This window comes from Jaculus jaculus, chromosome 22 (assembly GCF_020740685.1).
Source record: "Jaculus jaculus isolate mJacJac1 chromosome 22, mJacJac1.mat.Y.cur, whole genome shotgun sequence".
In the NCBI taxonomy this organism is placed as follows: Eukaryota; Metazoa; Chordata; class Mammalia; order Rodentia; family Dipodidae; genus Jaculus; species Jaculus jaculus.
The window spans coordinates 9,157,237-9,184,599 of record NC_059123.1 but is presented as its reverse complement, the minus strand read 5'-3'; the positions used below and the strand labels follow the sequence as shown (position 1 = coordinate 9,184,599).

Below are 27,363 nucleotides of genomic sequence, written 5' to 3'. Positions count from 1 at the left end.
GTAGTTTGTCTTTGCTGTGATAAATTCTATGGAAAGGAATTATTAAGGACTCCTGAGCTTGTCTTTAGGCGCTTAAACAAAGCCCTTATTTGCATACAAGTTCAATGCCTTGGTAAAAACTATCTCACAGTCAAACATCAGTGACACTCCCCACAGGGCTTGGGACAGAGCTTACCAAAAAAGGCTTTTGATCCAAATCTCTTGAAACAGAAAAAAAAGGGCTCTAAGCTGTTCTTTCTGTGGGCAAATATACTCTACTTAGCACAGTTTGCTTTTCTACCTCATGCAATGAAGAAAGGACTCAACATTTAGAAGAATGCTGATTAAAAGAAAATATATATCAAAGAAATTCCACTGATTTTCTTGTTAGGTAGTATAACAACTTAACAAAATCTAATGAGAACTGGGTGTGGTGGCTAACACATTTAATCTCAGAATTTACAAGGCTACAGAGATGGAGGCCAGCTTGGACTACAGAGTGAGTTCCAGGTCAGCCTAGGCTAAGTGAGACCTTCAAAACAAGACAAAACAAAAACAAACAAACAAAAAACACCTAATGAGAGAAACTAGTTTTATGTTTGTGTCTTCCTTTCTAACCCTCCCTTTGTTCTCCCGCCCTTGAAATCCCAAGTACTAAGACTATAAAGATGGCTCAGTGGTTAAAGATGCTTGCTTGCAAACCCTGATGGCCTGGGTATGGTCCCCCATTACCCACATAAAGCCAGATGCACAAACTGGTGCATTCATGTTTACAGAGGCAAGGGGCCCTGGTACACCCACCCATATTCTCTCTCTCTCTCTCTCTCTCTCTCTCTCTCTATCTATCTATCTATCTATCTCCTTGCAAGTAAATAATAAAGTATAAAAAATAAAGAAATCCCAAGTAGTCTCACTATCCAGTGATACGCCAACTAGGTCAACCAGAAGCAAAATGGAAAATGATTAATTGATAGATCATCACCAAATATTTCATAACTGACACTGACATCCTACCACAAGAGTCTCATCAACAGTACATCATTACTGGGTTGTGTAAATGACACAGCAGTGACCTGATGAGCTTTGAAGTCCATGTATTTCCAAACAAAGGGAACAGAACAGATGTAGCATTAAGTGATGAGAACAAAATTCTCCAGAGAACCACGTGGAAACAGCGTTCTCCCTCCGTCACCGCATTTCCGGCTGTTAGAATCTGGTTGTCTGGGCATTTATTTGCTCTTAGATAAAAGTTTGTTCTTGGAGTTGCTACTATATACATATACCTATACATGTGTGTGTGTGTGTGTGTGTGTGTGTGTGTGTGTGTACATATATGTATGTATACATATATATAACTTTATATACATAAAGTTTTATTTTATTATTTTTTTATTTTCAACGTAAGGTCTCAGTCTAGCCCAGGCTGACCTGGAATTCACTATGTAGTCTCAGGGTGGCCTCAAACTTACGGCGATCCTCCTACCTTTGCCTCCCGTGGGCTGGGATTGGGAATATTCTAATATGATCAGGAAAACGATCCAACAGGGAAAAGGTACATACGACATGATTCCAACCACCGACATTGTGGACAAGGCCTAACCAGGAGGTGAGTGGAAGGATCCGTGATGGACAGGCCTGAAAGGGGAAGAGTGAACAGCAGTGAGCAGAGAATTTACCTGTCTCTTTGTGTGGGGGGCGAAGGGTGCATGCCCCCTGTGCCTGGGCACGTAGGCCGGGAGATGTGTGGTGCCTCCATTGCGCTTTTCTCTGCCTTGCTTCTTTCAGGCAGGTTCTTGCACTGAACCTGAAGCTCCTGTCATTTTCTTTTCTTTTTTGCTTTTAATTTTTATTAGTATTAGTAGTAGTATTATCAAATATTTATTTATTTGATAGAGGAAGAGAGAGAAAGAATGGGCGCTCCAGGGCCTCCAGCCACTGCAAATGAACTCCAGACGCGTGCGCCCCCTTGTGCATCTGGCTAACGTGGGTCCTGGGGAATCGAACCTGGGTCCTTTGGCTTTGCAGGCCTTAACCGCTAAGCCATCCCTCCAGCCTTTATTGTTTTATAATTAACAAAATCCATGATTGTAAACACTATCCCATGATTGTAAACTCCCCCTCCCCCGCTTTTCCCTTTGAAACTCCACTCTCCATCATACCCCTTCCCCCTCTCAATCAGTCTTTCTTTTGTTTTGATGCTACCATTTTCTGGTCAGATTGGCTAACCAATGAGCCCCAACAATCATCTGTCTGGACCCCTTTTGATGCTGGAACTGCAGGAATGGGCCACCACCCCTAGATCCTCATACGTGAGCAGCAAGCATTCTAATCTCCAAATGATTTTATTTATTTATTTATTAGAGAGAGGGGGAGAGAGGAAGAGTGAGAATGGATGCACCAGGGCCTCTAACTACTGCAAACAAACTCCAGACACATGTGCCACTATGTGCATCTGGCTTACGTGGGACCTGGAGAATCAATCCGGGGTCCTTAGGCTTCGCAGGCAGGTGCCTTAAGCACTAAGCAATCTCTCCAACCCTACAAATGATTTTTAATACAATGAAATTATACCTATGTCAAAACCTATAGGAGGGCTGGAGAGATGGCTTAGCGGTTAAGCGCTTGCCTGTGAAGCCTACGGACTCCGGTTCGAGGCTCAGTTCCCCAGGTCCCACGTTAGCCAGATGCACAAGGGGGCGCACGCGTCTGGAGTTCGTTTGCAGAGGCTGGAAGCCCTGGCGCGCCCATTCTCTCTCTCTCCCTCTATCTGCCTTTCTCTCTGTATCTGTTGCTCTCAAATAAATAAATAAAAAATTAAAAAAAAAAACCTATAGGAACGTGCAACATCAAGAGTAAAACGCAACATAAAGTAGGGACTTTGAGGAATAATGAGACATTAAAGAAGGCTTATCATTTATAACAACAACAACAAAAACAAAAAAGAAAACAAAACACCACTGAGGTGTATAAATGAATAATGCAGGTTAGGCTGGCCTCAAACACAGCCATCCTCTTGCCTAGGGCTCCTATATGCTAGAGTGACAGGTTTTTGTCAACACGCCCAGCTTTGATGAGGATATATTCTATGGCTAAAAAGGATGTGGGAGAAGAGAAAGTCAGTCATCCACCAAGAGAAATGCAAAATGATGCAGGCACATTGGAAAATCCAGGTAATGTGTCATAAAACTAAATGTAGGCTTACCGTAATCCAGCCATCACGCTCCTAAACATCTACCAAAACATCCGGCTGGCTTACGTGGGAATTTTCATTTCGAAAGTATATGTGCCCTAAGCTGGGAGCAACCAAGGTGTTCTTCAGGCAGTTGCTGCTTAAACGATCTGTGGTGGAGCTGGAGAGATGGTTTACCAGTTAAAGCCCTTGCCGGCAAAGTCAAAGGACCCAGGTTCGATTCCCCAGGACCCACATAAAGCCAGATGTGTATGGAGGCGCATGCGTTTGGACTTCATTTGTAGCAGCTAGAAGCCCTGATATGCCCTTCTCTCTTTAATATCTGTCTGTCTCTCTCTTTCTCTCAAATAAATAAATTTACAAAATGATCTATGGTTGTGGTGGTTACATTCAGGTATCTCCCAAGAACTTGGGTGTTCTGAATGCTGGTCTCCCCAGCTGATGGCAATTGGAAATTGGAGCCTCCTGGAGGCAGTGTATTGTTAGGGGCGGGCTTCTATAGTGGCCAGTGTCCCCTTGCCAGTGTTTGGCACACTCTTCTGTTACTATTGTCTACTTGATGTTGGCCAAGGGGTGATGTCCACCCTCTGCTCATGCCATCATTTTCCCTGCCATCATGGAGCTTCCCCTCAAGTCTGTAAGCCAAAATAAACTTTTTTTTTTCTCCCACAAGTTGCTGTTGTTCAGGTGATTTCTGCCAGCAATGTGAACCTGACTATAGCAAAGGTATTTCCATACAAAAGAATATTAAACAATGGAGAAAAGTAAGATCCCAAGTCAGTCAATGACATTAATGAACCTTAGGAATGTGTTGCAAACTGAAGGAAGTTAGTCTGAAAAGGGCACATACTGTGTCTTCCCAATCATGATTTGGCACATTTTTCATGGTGGGGGGGAGGGGAATTGTAAGTCTTGGTTTTATTTTATTATTTTAATGTATTTATTAGAGAGAGAGAGAGACTGCATACACCAGGGCCTCCAGCCACTGCAAATGAACTCCAGATGTGTGTGCCCCTTGTGCATGTGGCTTACATGGGACCTGGAGAATCGAACCTGGGTCCTTAGGCTTTGTAGACAAACTCTTTAACCACTAAGCCGTCTCTCCAGCTTCTTGATTTTGTTTTATTTTATTTATTTATTTATTTTGGTTTTTTCAGGTAGAGTCTCACTCTAGCCCAGGCTGACCTGGAATTAAACTATGTAGTCTCAGGGTGGCCTCGAAGTCATGGTGATCCTCCTCCCTCTGCCTCCCGAGTGCTGGGATTAAAGGTGTAAGCCACCATGCAGGGTTCACTGTAGCTTTTAATAGCTCTATTAAATAGCTATGAAGAGACCTGTGAGTGCTAATAGAGCTTCAAGGGAGACCCCGAGATGCCTGAGGTTACAACCAGGACCAGAGTCTGTGGGCACAGCCACTATCTTACAGGAAGTATGACCAGGCTCGAATAAAAGACTTGTATGGGGGCTGGAGAGATGGCTTAGCGGTTAAGCGCTTGCCTGTGAAGCCTATGGACCCCGGTTCGAGGCTCGGTTCCCCAGGTCCCACGTTAGCCAGATGCACAAGGGGGCGCACGCGTCTGGAGTTCGTTTGCAGAGGCTGGAAGCCCTGGCGCGCCCATTCTCTCTCTCTCCCTCTATCTGTCTTTCTGTGTCTGTCGCTCTCAAATAAATAAATAAAAAATGAACAAAAAATAAAAAAAAAAAAGACTTTTATGGCACAGTGGGTTACAAGGTCCCTGGACTGTTATATAACAGCTTCTCCATGAGGATTAGACCAGAAACTTCTCTGCTTCCTGGGGACACTTAGTCATCCTGAATCACTTTCATGCCCACAATAAAAGCCGAATGTTTCCAGCTGTCAATTTCTTCTCTACTTAGTAATAAAAGCACAGGGTAAAAAATAGACAATAACGCCATATGTATTTCCTCTTCCATTGCAAAGGCAAAAAATAAATAAATAAATAACAAAAAACAATTTTATATTCAAGTTCCTTGACAACTTAAAAAAATCCTTAATTGCTTACAGACAAATCTGCTTAAACATCATATCTTGGAAAGAAATGTATTGTTAATAAATACATAACAAGCTATACATTTTAAAATAAAAGGCCTTGGCTTGGACATTTGTAACTTATTTCTCAATCATCACTCATATAACTAAGGCAAACAATAATCTTCAATTTCTGTGATGCTGGTTTGAAATCTCACACAGAGGACTCAGGTTTTGACAAACCATGCATATGTTAACCTTTAAGATTCAAACGGAACCAGATCACTCGATCATGAAATTCCAAATTCATCTCCTCTCATTTGTCCTTTACAATTCAAATTGTGCAAAAACCCATTGTCATTAAATCATACTAATTGATTGTACTATTGAACATTCAGATTAAAAAAAAATTTATATCCTCCTGAGCATGCGAAAACCTCTACCTTTTGTTCAGTATGTTAGGAATTATAAGTCATGGTTCTGCCCGTTTTCCCATCCTCCTTAAACACAGTTACCATTTCCAGTTACTATTTACCTCATACTTGTACACCCAAATAAGTCAGTTTGGGGGTATTAAATGTACTGAAGCTAGACTCCATAGTTAGATTTTCATAAATAAAGTGTTTCCTAACAATTTTTTTCCCTAACAATTCTGAAAGATTATACCATTGAGTCCTAAGAAAAGTCCTTCACAGAGAATTAACATGGCTCTTATCACTCTTTTTTCGAGCAATATTTTTGTCAGAATGCAAGACAAGTCAAAATTGTCAGGCTTAAACAAACAGTCATTTAAAAGCAATCCCTAGACCCCATCTGGAACAAATTTCCTTCTCATTTTAACTTCTACATTGTAAAGCAGTCTTTATATTGCATTCATTTTACACTTCCATTAACTTGCTCGATTTCTATTTTTTATGGGGATTAAGGGTTTTTATGTCAATTTACTTTGACCTTCAGGGAAAGACGGCAGGGGCCGATGTGGTGATAAGCAGAGGGCGTTGATGTCCCTTCAGAAAGCAAAGCTCTATGGGCAGATTCGGGGACCTGGCTTGATCTGCAAGCTCTTAGTTCAGCCAGAAATTTTGAGAGATTTTTCAATTGAGACTTTTAATATTGAACACAAAGTAATTTGATTGCATTCCTGTCCTATTGCCCTTGTCCCCCCGTACCCTTATTCTGCTGAGCACCCTCCTTTTTCCAAGTAGTCCTGTTTTGATGTCTCATTCCTTTGATCCACTTCCGTCCTCCACATCAAAGTGTTGATGGGCCCTGGACTGTGCCGGTCTTGTGGGGTAATGACATCCACTGTGAAGTCATCAATGTACTGGTCAGTGCACGTTCTGGTAACAGCACCCCAGAGTGCTTCTTCCAACCCTGTGGCTCTTCCGTTCTTTCTATCCCTCGTTCCCTTTGCTTTGGAGGGCATGACACAGATGCCTCATTTAGTGCTCTCATGGGCTCTTACTGAGGATCTTCGGTGTCTGCCACCATCCTTATTAGAGATGCTTCTCTGCCCAGCAGCGAGAGTGCTGACATTCTTTCTGCTACCTCTTCTGCAGCATTTCCTGAGCCCTGGTACATTGGATCGAGATGACTCATCCAGTTTTAAGCACTGTTACAGGCAGATTCGCATTGCTGGTAGAAACCACCCAACTAAAAGCAGCTTGTGGGGAGAAAAAGAGGTTTACTTTGGCTTACAGGCTCGAGGGGAAGCTCCACGATGGCAGGGAAAAATGATGGCATGAGCAGAGGGTGGACATCACCTCCTGGCCAGTACCAGGTGGACAACAGGAACACTAGCAAGGGGACGCTGGCTATAACACCCACAAGCCCGCCCCCAACAATACACTGCCTCCTGGAGGCGTTAGTTCCCACATCTCCATCAGCTGGGAACCCAGCATTCAGAACACCTACGTTTATGGGGGACCCCTGAATCAAACCGCCACAAGCACCAACCTTTCTCTTCTTGTCATCACCTTGATGTGTCTGAACATCTCACCGCTATTCAGTGCCCCCTAGAAAAAGAGGCTTCTCTAAAAGAAAGTGTGAAATACAGTTGACATTAATCAATGGATGTAAACATATAAACATAAGGCAATTTGCTGGGCTCAACGTATACATTTAGCCAAAGCACAATGCCATCTTCCCTTTAGATTCTATGTTGTTCCAAGCACCAGGCTTTCACTACCAGGCATGAATGCCTTCCCACTGAGCAGGCCTTGGGTCTGATAAGAGAACAGTTGAGCCCTGGGATCACTCTCTTCTTTGGGCTGTCTACCTACCGCATCTTGGCCAGACCCACTACGTTGGCAACCCAGGAGTGTGGCACAATGACAAGGATCACTCCGTCATAGTCAGCTGCCCGTGGAACAATACCTGACAAGGGCCTAGGGCATCCCAGACACCCAACAAAGACGGATTGAATATATGATAGGTGGATGATTGAAAAGAAGAAGAAAAGACCAAAGGTGGTAATTCTCTACCCAGTGTCTTCATGACAAACATGTTCAGGCTCCCTCACTCATGTTTAACTGGTTTCCTCTTGATCTTCTGTGTAGGCTGATAATGCTGTCTCCAGACTTTCATCCCATATGGATTCCTTGCCACTATTTCTCTGTGACATTTTTCCTCAGCAAATCAGTGAATATCTCTGAGCCAGATCAAGTCCTGGCCTCCTTCTACTCAGAACTCTTCCACACCCCTCAGCTCCAGAGTAAAATCCAAACTCCTCGATGGGACATAGGAGGTCTTTTGGATTCTGGGCTCAGGGAACCTCACAACGTTCTCCCTACACAGCTTCATCCACATATGATCACACCCATCCCAGACACGTGATTCCTAGCTGTCCTGTGTCCAGACCACTGGGCATGACGTGTCTGCTTGACTTCCTCTTCCTAAGTGACCAAGCTGCAAGTCACCACAACATTGAGCTCCCAATTTATTCTTTTAAATATATTTTATTTATTTACTTGTGGGAGAGAAAGAGGGAGGGAGGGAGGGAGAGAGAGAATGGGCATGCCAGTGCCTCCAGCCACTACAAACAAACTCCAGACACATGTGCCCCCTTGTGCATCTGGTTTACATGGGTCCTGGTGAATTGAACCAGAATCCTTTGGCTTTTCAGACAAATGCCTTAACCAGTAAGCCATCTCTCCAGTTCCCAATTTACTTTTAATATGAAGCCACTTCTAATGTCTTGCCTACCATGGAAACTTCTCAGCCTTGCTCCCTTTGGTGTTTTGCACAATAAGAAATGTTTATTAATGACATGGATGAATTTGAGGCTCACATATGTGGAAAAGAAAGGTTTGGTAGAAGATCCAAATATAAAAGTATTTTTTAATGTGTTCAAGTTACTTGTCAGAAAATACAACCAAAATTTTATGTGTGCACACACATCTTAACTCTGATTCTCTCTCACATCCTGATGTTTCAAAATCACACAATTATTGTCATTCTGTCTCCAGTCCAGCTCATTTCCATCTCCTTCCACCATAGTCCCTCAGTTCAGAAATGACTTTTTGGGTCTGGAGAGATGGTTTAGAGGTTAAGACACTTGCCTGCGAAGCCTAAGGACCCATGTTTGACTCTCCAGATCCCACATTATCCAGATGCACAAAGGTGAGGCAAGTACAAGGTCGCACATGCCCACTAGGTGGCACAAGGAGAGAGCGAGTGAGAGAGAGAGAGAGGGAAATGACTTTTGGTTTCCTTTGGTGAAGAGCCCTTGCTTGATGTCAGCCATCACTAGCAGCAGATAAACTGGGGCTTCAAGGAGCTCTCCCGGCCCACCAAACCCTGCTTCAAAGCTGCAGTCTCTACCGTCCTTTCTTTTGCCCTGAGGTACAAGGTTTCCTGGAGGGAGCCAGAGCACAAAAGGAGAGGAAGGACCATCCAGGGTAAAATGTGTGCTTTGGGGATGGCGCAAAGGAAAGACACGGGAATAAGGTACGGAAGGACAGAAGTGTGGGGCTAAGGGATAGGGGACATCTAATTTGGAGTAATTTGACAGGAGAGTTACAGAGGTCTAGGTAGGGAGTACAGTGCGCACTTTATTCTGGTTTACTGATTCTTTGGTTTTCTGAGCAGGAGGATGGCTGGATTTGGTCCGTCTTGAAGTGTTCATTGGTTTGATGTGGAGAGCGAGGGAGAAGGACGAGTGTGAGGGACTGGGAGTGTGTGCCACGTGTGTGGCATTGCACACCTGTAGTCCCAGCACTCAGGAGGAGAGGCAGGAGGATGGCCATGGGTTTGAGACCAGACATGGTACAAAGCCTGATCCTACCTAGCAAAAATAAATAAGCAAACCTGGAGGTAATGTTATTATTTGACACCGTACAGAAACGGGAAATTAGTGATAAGCCTGTGATGTTGAACTTGAACGCACTGAACATGAGCTATTAATAGAACCACTAGCTAGAGAATTACCGTTGTCTGCCTGGCTGTCTCTAAGCCGGAGTAGCCGTCAGCATCAATGCTTTATAAAGCATTACTCCATTTTATCGCTTACAATTTCTCGTCTGACAAACACTCTTTTTTTTCCCCCTGATGAGGCACTACAATGAGTCAGGCTCTCCTCCATCTGGCCTTTCTTCTTTACCCAGCCATTGAAACAGGAGACTAGACAGGACAGCAGGATTCCAGTTACATCCTGAATTGTACATACGTCCTTCTTATGTTCCTGGGCCATTCAAAGCGACTCACTCAAGTGCACGAGAGTAATACTGGATCTTATTTTCTTGGCTATCTTCCTCTGCTAAAAATGGTTTCTGATATTCTAAAATGTTGTGGGTGGGAATTGAGAAGGCCATATCTTTTCTTTTTGTTTTATTATTTTTAGTATTTATTTATTTATTTTAGAGAGAGAGAGAGAGAGGCAGATAGAGAAAGAAAGATAGAATGGGCGTGCCAGGGCCACCAGCCAATGCAAACGAACTCCAGACACACGTGCCATCTTGTGCGTCTGGTGTATGAGAGTCCTGGGGAATTGAACTGAGGTCCTTTGGCTTTGTAGGCAAACACCTTAACCACTAAGCCATTTCTCCAGCCCGAGAAGGCTGTTTCTTATGACAAGCTGCTCATGTCTGTGTGGTTACATGCTTCCTGTTTTCCCCATTTGTTGCATCCATAAAAGTGTTTTAAAGAGACAAACAAAAATCTTATTTATCTTAAAGATTCCTTTTTTCCTTCTTGAAATTTATATTCTGTGTCTGTGTTCCCATGGTTTTGGGGTCATGGATATTTTCTCCATTAAAGAAAAAAAATTAGTCATGAACCAAAAATGCAATCCCCAAAGTGTATGCTCATATACAATAAAATTTCAACCATGTAGAGTTAAATCATGCCCATGGAAGTATTAAAATATAGTGGTAAGCATTGCATACTGGGAAAAGCATGCTAGGAACAAAAAAATGCTGGTTTCAATATCAGTTTGTTCATTGAACTGCTCTATAAATGGACAAGTTTTTTTCACTTTTATGCTCAGATATTTTATGTATAGGAGCGTTATTTACTAAAGTTCAATGTTTATATGAGAAACAAATAAGCTCATAGCCAGTATCTAATATATTCTTAAGTCCCTTTTGTACATTAAACATGTCTAAGGTCCCCATAAAGGGTTTGTCTAAAACCTTTCTTTTTTTACTATTTTATTTTTATTTATTTATTTGACAGAGAAAGAGGGAGGGAGAAAGAGATTGAGAATGAGCATGCCAGAGCCTCCAGCTACTGCAACAAACTCCAGATGGATGCACCCCCTTGTGTATCTGGCCAACGTGGGTCCCAGGGAATCGAACCTGGGTCCTTTGGCTTTGCAGGCAAACACCTTAACCACTAAGCAATCCCTCCAGTCCTCTAAGACCTTTCTAATGGCACTTTCTAGATAGATAGATAGATAGATAGATAGATAGATAGATAGATAGATAGATAAACAGTCAGACAGACAAATATATGTATGTGTTTATATACATTATATATACATATATATATTTATATACATATATATATATATGTAGTGTGTGTGTGTGTGTGTAAAAATACATAATTGTCTACTTAGTTTCAAACATGTAGTTCATTCTGTAATAAACCATCTCCTCTATCAAGGGTGGAGGTTTGCTTTTATGACTAACTGCAGACTTTACTGGTAACTATGGAGCTGGTAATGGTATGAGGCCTGCGATAGTGGCTCCCCTCTGACCTATAAAAAGAGTCATAGCGAGTCTTTCGATTCTTAGTCATTCAGGTTTGCAAAGCACATGGGCCAGATGGACATTGGAACCAGGGGTCAAACCTGAGAAGGGATGGGGACCTTCTCAGGAGATGCAAGTACCTCTTTCATTGCTGTGTTTTTCAAACAATATAAACTCGTCAGAATACACACTAAGTATGAGAGCAATGCTGAAGCCAAATAGCTTTATTCACAGTTTTATTGCTTCAGCATTAATTTCTTAAATATGTATGCAATGAATGTATCAAGCACTTATGACAACCACTGGAGATGGAGGGGAACAGAGCTTGATCTGACTTCAGGAAGATCATTCTTATTTTTAAATATGAATTTTGAAAAATATTTTATTTTTATTTATTTATTTAAGAGAGGGAAACAGGCAGAGTAGAGAGAGAGGGAGAAAATGGGCATGCCAGGGCCTCTAGCCACTGCAAATGAACTCCAGATGCATCGCCAACTTGTGCATCTGGCTTACCTGGGTACTGGGGAATTGAACGAAGGTCTTTTGGCTTTGCAGGCAAGCGCCTTGGCCGCTAAGCCATCTCTCCAGCCCAGGAAGATCATTCTTAACTGGGGAGACATGCAGGAAAATAAGTGATATTTGCAAGTGACCGTACACGTTCCATAACAGAAGAAATGGATGACAGTGTCATGTATCAGTAGGGACAGCAGATGGTCTGGCAAGAGGAGAGAAACTTTAAACAGGAAATCACCACTTTATCACTTCCTATGGGCAGGTATGTCTCCTGGTGTGGAATATCATTTCTATGTCAGTTGCATTCTTTTTTAGAAAGTGCTTTATTTATTTGAGAGAAAAGGAGGTGGCTAGAAAGAGAGACAAGAGAGAATGGGCACACCAGGGCCTCCAGCCACTGCAAACAAACCCTAGACATGTGTGCCACCTCATACATCTAGCCTACATAGGTGCTGGGGAGTCGAACTTGAGTCCTTGGGCTTTGCAGGCAAACACCTTAACCACCAATCCATCTCTCCAGCCCTTTGGTCGCATTCTTAAATACCTTTTATTGATTCAGTTCTAGTCTGCATTGCCTGCTTAATAGATGCTCATTATTTTATTAGTGTATTTGGGATTTTAAGGAAGCCACGTTAGAACGAAATCAGCATGAAACGACTTTTGAAGCCCCCTACCTATGAACTGTCCCTCAGCTATACTTACTAAATCCTGAAGGAAACTCACAGGCAACTGTGGACGGTGGTAACACAAAATAGCATACAAGAGGGTTGTCATATCATCCGTGTGCATATCAATGCACTGTGCGCTGCTCCAACAAGGAAACTGTGTCGGCTCCAAACCGAGGCAGTAAGAGAAGGCAGTAAACAGGAGCTGGAGAGATGGCTCAGCGGTTAAGACGTTTGCGGGTAAAGCCTAACGACTGGAGTTCGATTCCCCAGTGCCCACATAAAGCCACATGCACAAGGTGGTCTATGTATCTGGGGACTGTGCGCAGCGGTGAGAGACCCTGGTGTGCCCATTTTCTCTGTCTGCCTCCCTTCTCTCTCCTCTCTCTCTTCCGCCTTGTACCTAAAAAATAAATATTTAAAGATGAAAAGATAGTCAATATTCACAAATTTATGCACAGTAAATTGCTTATTTTTTCTAGACAGAGTTCAATATATTTTTTTAACCAGGGTTTTGGTTCTTTTCTACAAAAGCAGTACTGAGCAAGACTAGGCAGTGGTATTATTATTATTCTTAACATGGAAGAATTTATACACAGCTGTATCTCTATATAAAGCATTCTCTGTGAAATTTTCCCTGTTAAAGGCTTAGTTACAATAGAAGAACACACCATTGTGACCTGTAAGCTCTCTGACAGTATGGTCTTCAACTCTGAAGACAGCATTGCCTGAGATGAGCCATGAGGATTCACTGAACAAAACCCAATTCTCTGAGGCCGTGAGGCCCAGGCTCAGAGTTAAGGAAGAAATGGGAGTGATCTGAGTTTTAGTTTCTTCACTGGCTCACAGTCATCCATGTGCATGAAATGATGCTACAGGCAAGTCAAGAGGAAAGACACACTTACAAAGATGGAGCATAATATGTGACCTAACAGTGCACAGTCAATGCATGGAAGCTTGCAAGAAAACACTGCAGCATTATTTTTGTTTATTTTTATTTATTTGAGAGTGACAGACACAAAGAGAAAGAGGGAGAGAGAGAGAGAGAGAGGGAGAGGGAGAGAGAATTGGTGCTTCAGGGCCTCCAGCCACTGCACACAAACTCCAGACGCGTGCGCCCCCTTGTGCATCTGGCTTACATGGGTCCTGGGGAATCGAGCCTTGAACCAGGGTCCTTAGGCTTCACAGGCAAGCGCTTAACCGCTAAGCCATCTCTCCAGTCCCTGTTATTTTTTAAACTTTTTTCCGCATTACAATTTTTTAAATGATGTTGTTTAAGGTTGTGTTTAGTGAAGTGAGAACAAAATTCCCACATGTTATTAAGCTCTCCTCTCCATTATTTTCAACACTTGCCTTATTTCTTATGACATTTTAAGTACAGGTCCTAAAATTCAAAGTGAAAGTAATTTAGTATTGATTTTGCGACCTTGTGCGCTTGGTAATATGCACCATAGCCTCATGGTGTTTGCTGATGTTTAGATGAAGCTATTACACGGTAGTTCTATAATAAAGTGAAAGCGGTGAGAAGAGGCAGGGGAAACAGGCTCTCATCTGCCAGGTGCCCCCCAAATTCAAGAAAATTCAAACTTAACATACTGTGTGATTCATCTCAATGTCCTCATGTGGTTTTAAGCTCATAACTTTAAATATCTACCTACCTATCTATCTACCTACCTATACGCATATATATAGTATTATATATATAGTACCATATATAGTATATATAGTATTTATTTGCAAGCAGAGAGAGAGAGGAAGAGAGAGAGGGAAGAGAGACAGACAGAATGGACACACCAGGTCCTCCAGCCACCGAAAATGGACTCCAGATGCCAGATACTTGGGGAATAGAACTCTGGCCATTGGGCTCTGCAGGCAAGCGCCTTAACCACTGGACCATCTCTCCAGCCCTAAGCTTGCGTCTTTCATTGAACAATAACCAATTGCTCGTAAATTAAATTGGGAAAAATAATGGAGAAAGTAAGTGGCGCGTGCTCTCCCCAACACGAATGGGCTGTGCTTGTCTTGGTATCATCCAGGTTAACCTTCTCATTAGATAACAAAAATACTTGTTGGTTTTTCACAGTATTTTTTTGCACATTTATCTTTGTGTGGCATACATGTGGGTGCACGTATGTTTTAGAGGCCGGAGGTTGATGTCGGCTGTCTCTGTCAGTCACTCTCCACTTTATTTGCTATGACAAGATCCTGGCTTGAGCCCAGAACCTCACTGAATCGACTCCTCTTGCTAATCAACTTGCCCAAGGGTCCCTTTGTCTCCGCCTCATATCTGCTGGCATTACAAATGGGAGCCACCTCACCTGCCCCGCGTTTAGATGGAGGCTGGGCATCTGGATTCCAGTCCTCGCTCTTGCACGGCAAGCATTTCATCAATCGAGCCATGGCCTCAGCCTCCTCAATGTGCGCATGTTTACTTAGTAAACCTTGTGGAAGATATTTAGAAATATTTTGAGGTTAAATATTCCTATAACTTCAAGCTTTTTTTTTAAAATTTTGTTGTGTTTGTTTTTCAAGGTAGGGTCTCACTCTGGTCCAGGCTGACCTGGAATTCACTATGTAGTCTCAGGGTGGCCTCGAACTCATGGCGATCCTCCTACCTCTGCCTCCCGAGTGCTGGGATTAAAGGCGTGCGCTATCACGCCCGCCTTTTTTTTCTTTTCTTTTTCTTTTCTTTTTTCTTTTTTTTCATTTTTGATTCAGGATCTTGAATTTCTGGTCCTATCTCCAGCTGCTGAGTCCTGGGATTATAGCTGTGAGCTCCCACAGTCACTTTGCATCAAACCCGTGGCCTTACTCATGGTAGGCGAGCTCCCTCCACAGCTGAATTTAAGAAAATTTTATAAAGCTCCTGCAGGTTGTAGAATGAAAACAATAAATCACTTAGTACATATGCATAGATTTTCATTGTTTTATGAATTAGGATATGACAGCTAAAGGTTTTCACAAGAATATGCCCAGGGTGTTTTGGACAAAATTCAAAAAGTGTCAGTGATGACTGGGATAAGCAGTCTTTGCCCTTTGGAATATTCCTAATTGAAGCAGAAGTTCTCTTCTCCCTTGAAAAAAAATTAAGCTGGCTATTTTAAACACTTAGCTCTGGATTATACCAGTACCACTAATTGACCATAGCCCCATGAATATTATTCAATATTCATTCATTATTAAGATATTTGATGTTATAAGGGAATATTATTGCTCCCGGGCTGTCCTTAACAAATAGCCATTCACATACATTGCCAAGTTTGGGGATAAACTTGTTACATAGCAAGAGCTGTGGACCCAGAGACCAACAGATTTGGGAGGCTGTATGTGCCTACATACACAAAATGACCACAGTGCACACATCTTTAGTCAGGTCATTTCATCAACTGTAAGTGAAAACTGATGACGTAACAGGGTTACTTTCAAAGTATAAGCCTGAAGTGTAGCATCTGCACGTTCTGCCTCTGTGGCTATTGAGTGTGGCTCTTAACTTCTTTTTCTTTTTAAGACTATGATAATATCAACGTTGGCTTGTATTTAGCTAGAAAAACTCATTTCTTTTTAAAAGATTAATTGCTTGGATTATATCTCACCAACTTGCACTTAAATATACCACTGTGGGCCTGGAGAGATGTCTTGGTGGCCAAAGGTGCTTGCTTACAAAGCCTGATGGCCTGGGTTCGATTTCCCAGTAACCACATAAAGCCACATGCACAAAATGCTGCATGAATCTGCAGTTCTTTTGCAGTTGCAAGAGGCTCTGGTGCACCCATTCCCCCCCCACACACACACATTTTCTCTCTCCCTCTCTCTTGCTTGCTAATAGATAAAGTATTTTTGAATAAAATAATAAATAAATAACTATGTCATTGCAGTCACTGCAACTGGCATGGATGGCTCCTCCCTCAATACAATGATGACATCAGGAATTACTCAGAGTAACCGCTCATCTTTACAGGTGGCTTCACTGTCTTATCTCAGCCATGCTGCCTCAAATAACCATTAAAAAACGTTTCCTAAGCCAGGCATGGTGGCGCACGCCTTTAATCCCACACTCGGGAGGCAGAGTTAGGAGGATTGCCATGAGTTCGAGGCCACCCTGAGAATACAGAGTAAATTGCAGGTCAGCCTAGACTAGAGTGAAACCCTACCTCAAACACAAAACTAAATAAGTTTCCTGAGATTAAATTCGGCATACCTAGTTTTCCATTGTGTTAGAAACCAGCTTCCATTAATGAGTATGGACCTTACAGTGCTAATAATACTAAAAATGAGCCCTATATGACAAGGAATTGTCCAGTATGTTATAAATTAGGGGAAAACAAGGGAAATTTTCCTCTTTAAATTAGCCATCAGACATGCTGGCTTGTTGAGGGGTTAGCTCATAGGCTTTCAAAGCAACGGGAAGGAAATAAAATATTTAGAACATACATAATTAACTAACTGCAACTAGGCAACTAGGTCAACCCTTTTTTTTTTTTTTTGTTTTTTTCCGAGATAGGTCCTCACTCTATCTCAGGCTAACCCGGAATTTACTATATATTTTCAGGGTGGCCTCGAACTCGCTGCAATCCTCCTACGTCTGCCTCCCAAGTGCTGGGATTAAAGGCCTGTGCCACCACGCCCAGTTTAGGTCAAACTTTAAAGGAGGACAAAAGCTTGTATCAGGCGCCTGGTGCAAATAAAGGTTATCAATGTCAGATTTTTACATCAAAAGAGAAGCTGTCCACAATTATTGTGATAGAGACAGGAAGAAAATTAGATTGATTTTTGTTTTAAGTTAACTTAAAAAGAGTAGGTTTCATTATGGTGCTTTTGTGTAAATGCTTGGCCTCTCCTGTCCCCATTTCTTCCCTTCTCTCTTGTGTCCTTCCCTCAACTTTGCCTCCTTGTTGATTTCATGTCCTTTCCCCCGTTTCATCACTTCCTGTTTCCCTCTCATGGTCTCCTAAGTTAAATCACAGCCCGTGCTTACCTCATGCCCCTTATTTACAAACATACAAACATGAAAAGTTCGGGTCCACAGATGAGAGAGTATATGCAACTTTTGTCTTTCTGGGCTTCGGTTACCTTAGTTAGTGTAATTTGTTCCAATTCCCTTTGTTTCCTTTCAAATTTCATAACTTCATTTTTCTTCACAGCTTTACCCCATTGTGTGTATATACTGCATTTTCATTATTCAGTCATCAATTGATGGACATTTAACATGATTTCATTTTATGCGACATCCTCAGCCATCAGAGAAATGTAAATTAAAATTACTTTGAGGGCTGGAGAGATTGCTTAGTGGTTAAGACACATGCCTGTGAAGCCTAAGGACCCAGGATCCATTCTCCAGGTCCCACATAATCCAGATGCACAAGGTGATGCACATGCCTGGAGTTTGTTTACAGTGGCTAGAGGCCTTGGCATGCCCATTCTCTCTCTCTCTCTCTCTTGATCCTCTTGCTTTCTTTCTCTCTCCTCCTTTTCCTTTGTCTCAAATAAAAATGATTTTTTATTTTTTTTATTTATTTATTTTTTTTAATTTTTATTTTATTTATTTATTTGAGAGTGACAGACACAGAGAGAAAGACAGATAGAGGGAGAGAGAGAGAATGGGCATGCCAGGGCTTCCAGCCTCTGCAAACGAACTCCAGATGCGTGCGCCCCCTTGTGCATCTGGCTAACGTGGGACCTGGGGAACCGAGCCTCGAACCGGGGTCCTTAGGCTTCATAGGCAAGCGCTTAACCACTAAGCCATCTCTCCAGCCCAAAAATGATTTTTTAAATTACTTTGAGATTTCATCTCACTCCAGTCAGAATAGCTATCATTTGAGAACACTAATGATAACAAATGCTGGCAAGTGTCTGGGGGAAGAGGCACTTTTACTCGCTGTTGGTAGGATTGTAAATTGGTGCAGCCGCTTGGAGCTCAGTGTGGAGGTTTCTCAAAAAGCTCAAAGTCGAATTACCATATGATCCAGCTATATCATAAACCCAAACGATTCTTACATCTTACCACGGAGATAACTTTGCCCATTCATGTTCATTGCTGCTATATTGGCAATAGCTGGATCTGTTTTATAGTAGCTTTTATTTGGGGCTAGGGATTAAGTCCAGGGCTTCACAGGAGCTGGGGGAGTGTTCTTCCAGTTACCTAAGTTCCCCTCCCCGTGCAGTAAATGTTCTGACAAACCACAGAGTAATAATTTGTATGCAGATCATTAAAAATAATGGAAACATTTCAGTTTACATATTTATGTGACCTTTTTACACATGTTAGTGTGTAATGTGCACGCAGGTTTGTACATGTATTTGTAGGAATACGGTTGATCATGTGTGAGGGTGTGCATGCATGGAGGGGTGGTTGTACATTCTCTCTGTATTGCTCTCTACCTTACTTATTGAGACAGGGTCTCTTGCCACAACACCCAGGGGTTTACGAACATTCTGGAGATCCAAACAAGTCCTCTTGCTTGCACAGCAAACACTTTACCCACCGACCCCCATGTGACTTTTTAAGATAAGGGTTATGCCCAGAGAACATAGTTCTAGTGTAAACTCTCCTCAATTTAGCTTTTCTGCTCTTTCTCACAATGCACGGTTATCGTTTCACAGAAGCTGCATCATCTCCACTATATATATATATATATATATATATATATCTCACTATAGGTCTCTCGGCTTCGTCCACGCTGGCCGCATGGATGCACGCTCTTCAAGCACACCAAGTTCACACGCCTGACTCGGGAGCTTTGTCCCGGCTCTTGCCTCTGCCTGGAACACTAAGCCCTCAGATATCTTCTCTCCTTATGAAGGAGGATTATGCTGGTCACCGTCTTAAATCCCAGCTCTCACATGCTCACCCGGCTACACCAAATCCTCTCAAGTTGTTCTCCTTATGTTCATTCTGGAACACTCATCACTATGCTATCCCATACACTTTAGGGGGCTCTATGTTCCTTTTTTTTAAAATTTTTTTTGTTCATTTTTTATTTATTTATTTGAGAGTGACAGAGAGAAAGAGACAGAGATAGAGAGAGAGAGATTGAGAACGGGCATGCCAGGGCTTCCAGCCTCTGCAAACGAACTCCAGATGCGTGCACCCCCTTGTGCATCTGGCTAACGTGGGTCCTGGGGAACTGAGCCTCGAACTGGGTCCTTAGGCTTCACAGGCAAGTGCTTAACCACTAAGCCATCTCTCCAGCCCATGTGTTCCTTTTTTTTCTGTGTAGTACAGGTGGTTATGTGTGTACGCATGTTCGTGTGTATACACGTGTGTGTACAGATGTTTGCAACCCATGCACACGCCCATACACTTGCCTGCGAAGCCTAAGGACCCCGGTTCGATTCCCCAGCACCCACATGAGCCAGGTGCACAAGGTGGTGCATGTGTTTGGACTTTGTTCGCAGTGGCCGGAGGCCCTGGTGTGCCCATTCTATTGTCCTCTTTCTCTCTTTCAAATAAGTAAATATATATAATTGCTTTTAGTTTTGTTATTGCTTTTCAAGGTAGGGTCTCGCTCTAGCCCACGTTGCCACGGAATTCACTGTGTAGTCTCAGGGTGGCCTCATGGCAGTCCTCCTACCTCTGCCTCCTGGGTGTTGGGATTAAAGGCATGTGCCACCACGCCAGGTGTAAATATATTTTTTTAAGGTAGTTCATGAGCTGGAGAGATGGCTTAGAGGTTAAGGAACCTGCCTGCAAGGCCTAAGGACCCATGTTCAACTTTCCAGATCCCACATATGCCAGACACACACAGATGAGGCAAGCGCATGGTCACACATGACCACTAGGTGGCGCAAGCATCTGGAGTTGGATTGCAGCGGCTGAGGCCCTGGCTTCTCTCTCACTCTCTCTCTAAAAATAAAGAATAAGAATTATTTTTTAAAAATTAAAAAAAAAATTAGTTCATAAATATATCCATCCCTTAAAGATAGCAAATAATTAATTTTTTCTAGATCATGGCCTTTATAATTAAAACTACACATTCTATAGAAACAACGAAACTGAATCAAGTGAGCCCTTGTGTTTACTAAACATTGCTGTTTTTAAAAAGAGAAAAATCTCTGTGCTTACTACTTTATACATGCACAAATAACCTTTAAAAAAAAATCTTTATTCTCAAGAGACTGCACAGTGACAAACTGAAGACTGATGATGAAACCCCAGGCCTGCCGTCTGTGGGAAGGGTGACAGGGTCACTGGCCTTGCGACTCTAGATATTTTTGCTCAAATCCAGTCTCACACTCTGAAAGAAAGAATATCGCTACTCTCTATCTCCAGTGACCAGCAGCAAAGCCACAGACAGTTGGGGTCAGTTTGACAAACGCCCTCATTGCTGTTTGCTCTGTGACATCTCATAGAAGAGGAGACGTGCATCTCTGTGACCCTAAAGTCGACGAGAGACAAAATATGACAACCCCCTTCCACGAGCTAGCTTTGCTTCTTAATGAGTCTCATTTGGTGACTGTGGTCAAGGCATTTATGCAGAAATAAAAATGCACTAATAATGGGCTGGAGAGATGGCTTAGCCACTAACATGCTTGCCTGCGAACCCTAAGTATCCAGGTTTGATTCCCCAGGAACCGCATTAACCAGATGCACAAGGTATCACACGTGAGTTCGTTTGCAGTGGTTAGAGGCTCGGGCACACCTATTCTCTCTCTCTCTCTCTCTCAAAATAAATCTTTTAACAAATACACTAATAATTAATATTGTTAAACTAGAAAATGTGATGGATAATTAAGAGTTGAAGATAGTGGGGTTGCCCAGATCATTAAGGACCTTCAGAGAGCTCACGAGCCTCCCGTGACTACTAAATTGTACCAAATTGTGTACAGATGCCGTCTTCCGGGGAGGAGCCGATGTGCTTGCCCCATGGGTAGTGTTTGTGGCATCCTGCTCCAGAAATTTTCTCAAGATGAAAGTTCAGTCTTGTGAAATTGCTCGGCACATGTCCCATCCGCTTAGTGTATTTTCTTTAAGAGCAGTAGACCCCACTTAAGCACTTCTCATTTTGTTGTTTTGTTTTAAGGCCAACTCTATCCAAGTAGCCCAGGCTAACCCTGCAATTTCTATATAAGACAAACTGTCCTCAAACTCACTGTTCTTCTGCCTCATCCTTTCCAATGCTGGGACCATAGGAGCACACCATCATACAGTTCTCTTTCTCTAACTCATATTCCAACAAGGAATCGTACTGATGGCCTGTGATTGAAAAATTAGTTTGGAATGATGAGGAAAAAAAAATTATGGGCATTGGCAGATTTCTTGGATCCAATCTTGACCCAGCCAGTAATCTCTAGATGAACTCAGGTGAATTGGTTATCCTCTCAGAGCCTGTGCCCTATTTAAAAATGGAACCAAGGGCAGAGGGATGGCTTAGCAGTTAAGGCATGTGCCTACGAAGCCAAAGGACCCAGGTTTGATTCTCCAGGACCCATGTAAGCCAGATGCACAAGATGGCACATATGTCTGGAATTTGTTTGCAGCAGCTGAAGGCCCTGGCCCTCCCATTTTCTCTCTCTTTTTCACTCTCTCTCTCTCTTTCTCTAGTAAGTAAAATAAAGTCATTTTAAGCTGCAATGTAAATTTTCTCATGGAGTAAAATGGCATATTTTAACCAAACACCAAAGCAAGGAAGGTTTTCAGAAATCTAACCACCATAGTTTGGCCAATTACTTTTAAATTAACTATTTTTGGTTACTTAGATAAGGGTAGACATTTCTAAAAAGAAAGAAAGAAAGCAAAGTCCAGGTTCCTCAATGTCATGCGGAGAGCTCAGCAGTTCTGCATTTGGAACCGTTCGGCCTCCGCTCCCTGTTGCTGAAGGCATTCGGCATTGGTGTCTGTCTGGGGAAGGGAAGTCTATCTCGGCTTTGAAGTCAACCTCGCGTGACTCTCTTTCCCTCACTTTGTTTGCGGTTTGGGATGTTTGTTAGTTTCAAAATTGTAAAGTCATTTTTTTCAAAGTGTTCCACACTGGTACATATATTAATTTGCTTTATTTGAATTTAAACCAGCTCTAGGTAGGAACAAAAATCGGGGTCTCCTCATGTGCTTTTTCATGTTTCAGAACAAGTAGGGGTACCTTGCTTAAATAACGGTAACATTGAAGGTATAATTGTGTGAAGGGCCATGGGTAGAGCCGTATCTCTGGCACACTGTGGCACTGCCATTTGCTTTAATATTAGCCAGCTTGTTGTTTAAACATTGGACAAAGTGGCTGGCTTCAAAGATAGTCATTAATAAAACTTAACTTTGCCAAGCGTGGTGGCGCACGCCTTTAATCCCAGCACTCGGGAGGCAGAGGAAGGAGGATCACCGTGAGTTCAAGGACACCCTGAGATGACAGTGAATTCCAGGTCAGCCTGAGCTAGAGTGAGACCCTACCTTGAAAAAAACCAAAAACTAAAATAAAAAATAAACTTAACTTCATGCATTGTAGGAAAAATCAAAGACTTTCTTTGCCTCGTTCCTGTTTTCAGGGTGACAGCGCCATTCTAGATCTTAGATGGAATTTTCCCAGATTTCGGAGAAGTGGTACCTGGAAGAGAGGTTGCATCTCTCTGTTAGTTCATAACCATCTTTAATTACCAGCTAAGATTCAAGATCACTGTACTGTAGTCAATAAGTGAGATTTGTTTCAGGCTGAAAAAAAATAATTTTAAAAGATGGAACCAAAACACCTGCTTCATGGGGGTGAAATGAGCATTGAGAACTGATAAAGAAAGTGCTTAGCAAAGTTCCAGAAGCTATATGCCATGGGTTACCCCGCGCGTGCACGTGTGTGTGTGTGTGTGTGTGTGTGTGTGTGTGTGTGTGTGTGTAGGTGGGGAGTGACAACCTCTGGCCTCTTTCCATAGCAACATCATCTCATCAACCTTTTCTTTTTCTTCTTTTCTTTAAAAAATATTTTTATTTATTTATTTGAGAGTGACAGACAGAGAAAGAGGCAGAGAGAGAGAGAGAGAGAGAGAGAGAATGGGCACGCCAGGGCCTCCAGTCACTGCAAATGAATTCCAGATGCGTGCGCCCCCTTGTGCATCTGGCTAACGTGGATCCTGGGGAGTCGAGCCTCGAACCAGGGTCCTTAGGCTTCACAGGCAAGCACTTAACTGCTAAGCCATCTCTCCAGCCCTCCTGTTTCTTCTTGAGACAGTCCCTCAGTGGCCTGGTACTCACCAACTAGGCTAGACTGGCTAGGCAGCAAACCTCAAGGTCAGTCTGTGTCCACCACCCCAGCCCAGGGATTTTAAGCACACGGTACCATGCCCCAGCATTTTTACTTGCGTTCTGGGCATATAGCTCAGGTGACCACCAGAACAGTCTCTCCAGCCCTCATCACTGTTGCTTTAATCAGTCCCTGATAAAACCCTCAATTTTCAATAGCTACATTTGATAACATAAAGACCAACCAGCAACCTTTTCAGTGACAGCAAAAAAAAAAAAACAATCACCTTTATCTCAACTCAGTTTTGTTGATCGTTATAACTTTGATGCACTTTCAGTCTGAATTAAACACTTGACTGAATATCGTATGCAAGCGTTTTCACAGTGTGGAGTTTGTTTACAAGTCAGTGACTAAAGGATCAAGTCTCACCTGAGGGCTGGGGCACCATGTACCCATTACAAAATTGTGCCAGCTTTTAGGCTTTGGTGTGAAAATTGGAACATTGCGAGAGCAAGCGTATATGGATGTATCGAGGTTGTAGACCAAGGAAACACGAAGTGTATGTAAAGTTCTGTGTGTCTTTGCCATCTCCTTAGAAAAAGACAAGAACTGCATGAACTTGACAGACTTACCTGACATGTGGCTCTTTCTCCCACAGCCATCGTAGTGAGATTCCTGACCAGACGGTTCATCTGGGAATATGATCCAACCCTTGGTAGGTCAAATTTTGTGCTCTCCTAACTCTCTCTCTCTCTCTCTCTTTTGGGGGGTAATAATAATGATTTTTTAAAATTATTTATTTATTTATTTATTTATTTATGGGAGAGAGAGAAAGAGGCAGATGAGAGAGAGAGGGGAGGGGAGAATGGGCACACCAGGGCCTCCAGCCACTGCAAACAAACTCCAGATGTGTGCATCAACTTGTGGCTTGGGTCCTTTGGCTATGTAGACAAATGCCTTAACTGCTAAGCCATTTCTCCAGCCCCCACCTCTGTTTTTTTGATACAGTTATGGCCCTCCAGAAAAGAGGACAATTCCCACGTCCACCTGTGCATGCCCCTTTCTGCAACTTTGGAAGTGGAAGCCATGACTCATCCATGCAAAGCAGTCTTCTGTGTATCGGGCTGACTGTGCTTAGGACCCTATGCGACATCAGTGCACAAATGAAGAGGTTTAAGTCAGCCCGAGACACAGGTGGAGGTGGATCAGAAAAACCGCAGCATTGCTATAGTAGGAGAAAGCACAACATAGACAGCAAAGTTGGTAGGGGAAGAATGAGAAGTTAACCAGAGAGTTATAGTAAGATAAAACTCCAGAATACTGATTTGGGGCAAGTTTAAGCATAAAACTTTGTCCCACTCCCTTGGTTCTTCAGTGAGTCAGACTAAAGAGAAGGGACGGCTAGAGAAATGGCTCAGCAGTTAAGGCACTTGCCTGAAATGCCTAAGGACCTGGGTTCAATTCCCCAGTATCCACATCAAGCTACATGCACAAAGTGGTGCATGCCTCTGGAGATGGCTAGAGACCATGGTGCATCCATTCTCCCTGCCCCTCCCCCCGTCTCTGTGCAAATAGATAAATAACTAAAATATTAATAAAAAGAAAGGAAGTTTGATGTATCACCACTTTATGCATCTGATTTCACTTGGGTACTGAGGACTTGAACCGCTGGCTGGCAGGCTTTGCAAGCAAGCTCCTTTAACTGCTGAGCCCTCCCCCAGCCTTCATTCCACAAGTACGTCTGAACTGTCTTCTGTGTGGCACCGTGAGGGGCTGAGGGGGGTCCAGTTGGCAGAAAGAGAAAAACCTCTTCTTTTCTTTGACCCAAAAATCTAGTCAAGAGAGGAATCAGGTTACAAGCCACTCTAGTCAGACAGACGGGGACTGTGGAGAAATGGTCAGATGAAGAACCACAGTGAGCTTGTCAGTTCGCTCCCGGAACACTCAACTCTGTGGCTATCTAGAACCTACTTTAGCGAGGGCCAGGTAAGCACCAAGCATCCGTTTGCAGATCATTGACCCGCTTTGCCGCCGTTAAATGGCCCCTACCACTTCCCCTTACTTCTGATGCTGTCTTCAGATGCTGTTTGGATTTGTCTGTCGCTTCTAGAACCAGTCAATCGTACACTCTTGGTCATTTTTTTTTTTAATTTTTATTTATTTTTTTGAGAGCAACAGACACAGAGAGAAAGACAGATAGAGGGAGAGAGAGGGAATGGGTGCGCCAGGGCTTCCAGCCTCTGCAAACGAACTCCAGACGTGTGCGCCCCCTTGTGCATCTGGCTAACGTGGGACCTGGGGAACCGAGCCTCGAACCGGGGTCCTTAAGCTTCACAGGCAAGCGCTTAACCGCTAAGCCATCTCTCCAGCCCTACATACAAAATTTTGTGTATCTCTATAAAACCTAAGAACCGGGCTGGAGAGACAGCTCAGTGGTTAAGGCATTTGCCTGCAAAGCCAAAGGACCAGGTTCAACTCCCAGGACCCCCGAAAGCCAGAGGCACAAAGTGGCGCGTGCATCTGGAGTTCCTTTGCAGTGGCTGGAGGCCCTGACATGCCCATTCTCTACCTGCCTCTTTCTTTCTCCTTATCTTGCTTTCAATCAATAAAAAAGTAAACAATTAATTTAAAAAACTATTTTAAAAAACCCTAAGAACCACAATGTGGGAAAAAATATGACTCTTTGAGACTGACTTAATTCACTTGATATAATTATCTTCAGTTCTGTCTCTTTTCCTGCAATATGACATCACTTGGTTCCTCGTGGTTGAAAAAATTCCAGTGTGAGTATATACACATTTTCTTTTGTATTGACATCTTTCACCCATGCACATGGTGTTTTTGGATCATAAAGCCCTTTCGTTGCCTTCTCTTGTCTTTCCCCTTTCCCTCATCCCCATCCCACTGAACCCCTTCTCTCCAGCTAGTTCCTCTTCTATTTTGATGTCTCCCCCCCCCACGCCCCGCCACCGTGTCTCTTTCTCCATCATCCTGGATGAAATGTTGGTAGGTCCGCAGTTGTACGGGTCTCATGGGGGTGAGGCCAGTCTGGGTGAGGGCATCAATACGAATGGTCACTTCATTTCCAGAAGACAACATCTCAGAGCACTCCTCCTCACCCTGCGGATCTTACGTGCTTTCCACTCTCTCTTCCAAACTGTTCCCTGATCCTTGAAGGGCTTGATGGAGATGTCTCATTTGGTTGTGAGCACTCAGCAGTCACTTGTTCTTGGCAACTTGGTGAGCTTTTCTTTTTTTTAATTTTTATTTTTTTGTTTTTTCGAGGTAGGGTCTCACTCTCATTCAGGCTGACCTGGACTTCACTCCGTAGTCTCAGGGTGGCCTTAAACTCAGTGATCCTCCTACCTCTGCCTCCCGAGTGCTGGGATTAAAGGTGTGTGCCACCGCGCCCGGCTAACTTGGTGAGTTTTGAGTCTCCTCAGTGGTTGGCACTGTCTGCAAAATGAATTTTCTTCACTGAGTAAACCTGAGAGCAGCAATAATCTATGACCTTAAACATACATATTTGGAGGGCAGCTTGGTGAGCACAATATACCCAGTTAGCCAAAAATAAATATATAAACAGTAGCAACTTCCCCACTAGTTCTTATGACCTTCCCAGCAATTGGCTTTGCATTCTGTTCAGTACCAGACATGAATGCTTTTCCATAGAGCAGGA

General features: G+C 43.0%; 1 protein-coding gene across 1 annotated transcript in view; it reads left to right on the top strand.

The window, feature by feature from the left end:
- Positions 1-27,363, top strand: part of Rerg (RAS like estrogen regulated growth inhibitor) — a 151,316-nt gene that overhangs the window by 112,799 nt on the left and 11,154 nt on the right. The window contains exon 3 of the mRNA XM_045139494.1: positions 24,343-24,399. Within this exon, the coding sequence (XP_044995429.1) occupies positions 24,343-24,399 (57 nt within the window). The remainder of the gene's footprint in view (positions 1-24,342; positions 24,400-27,363) is intronic.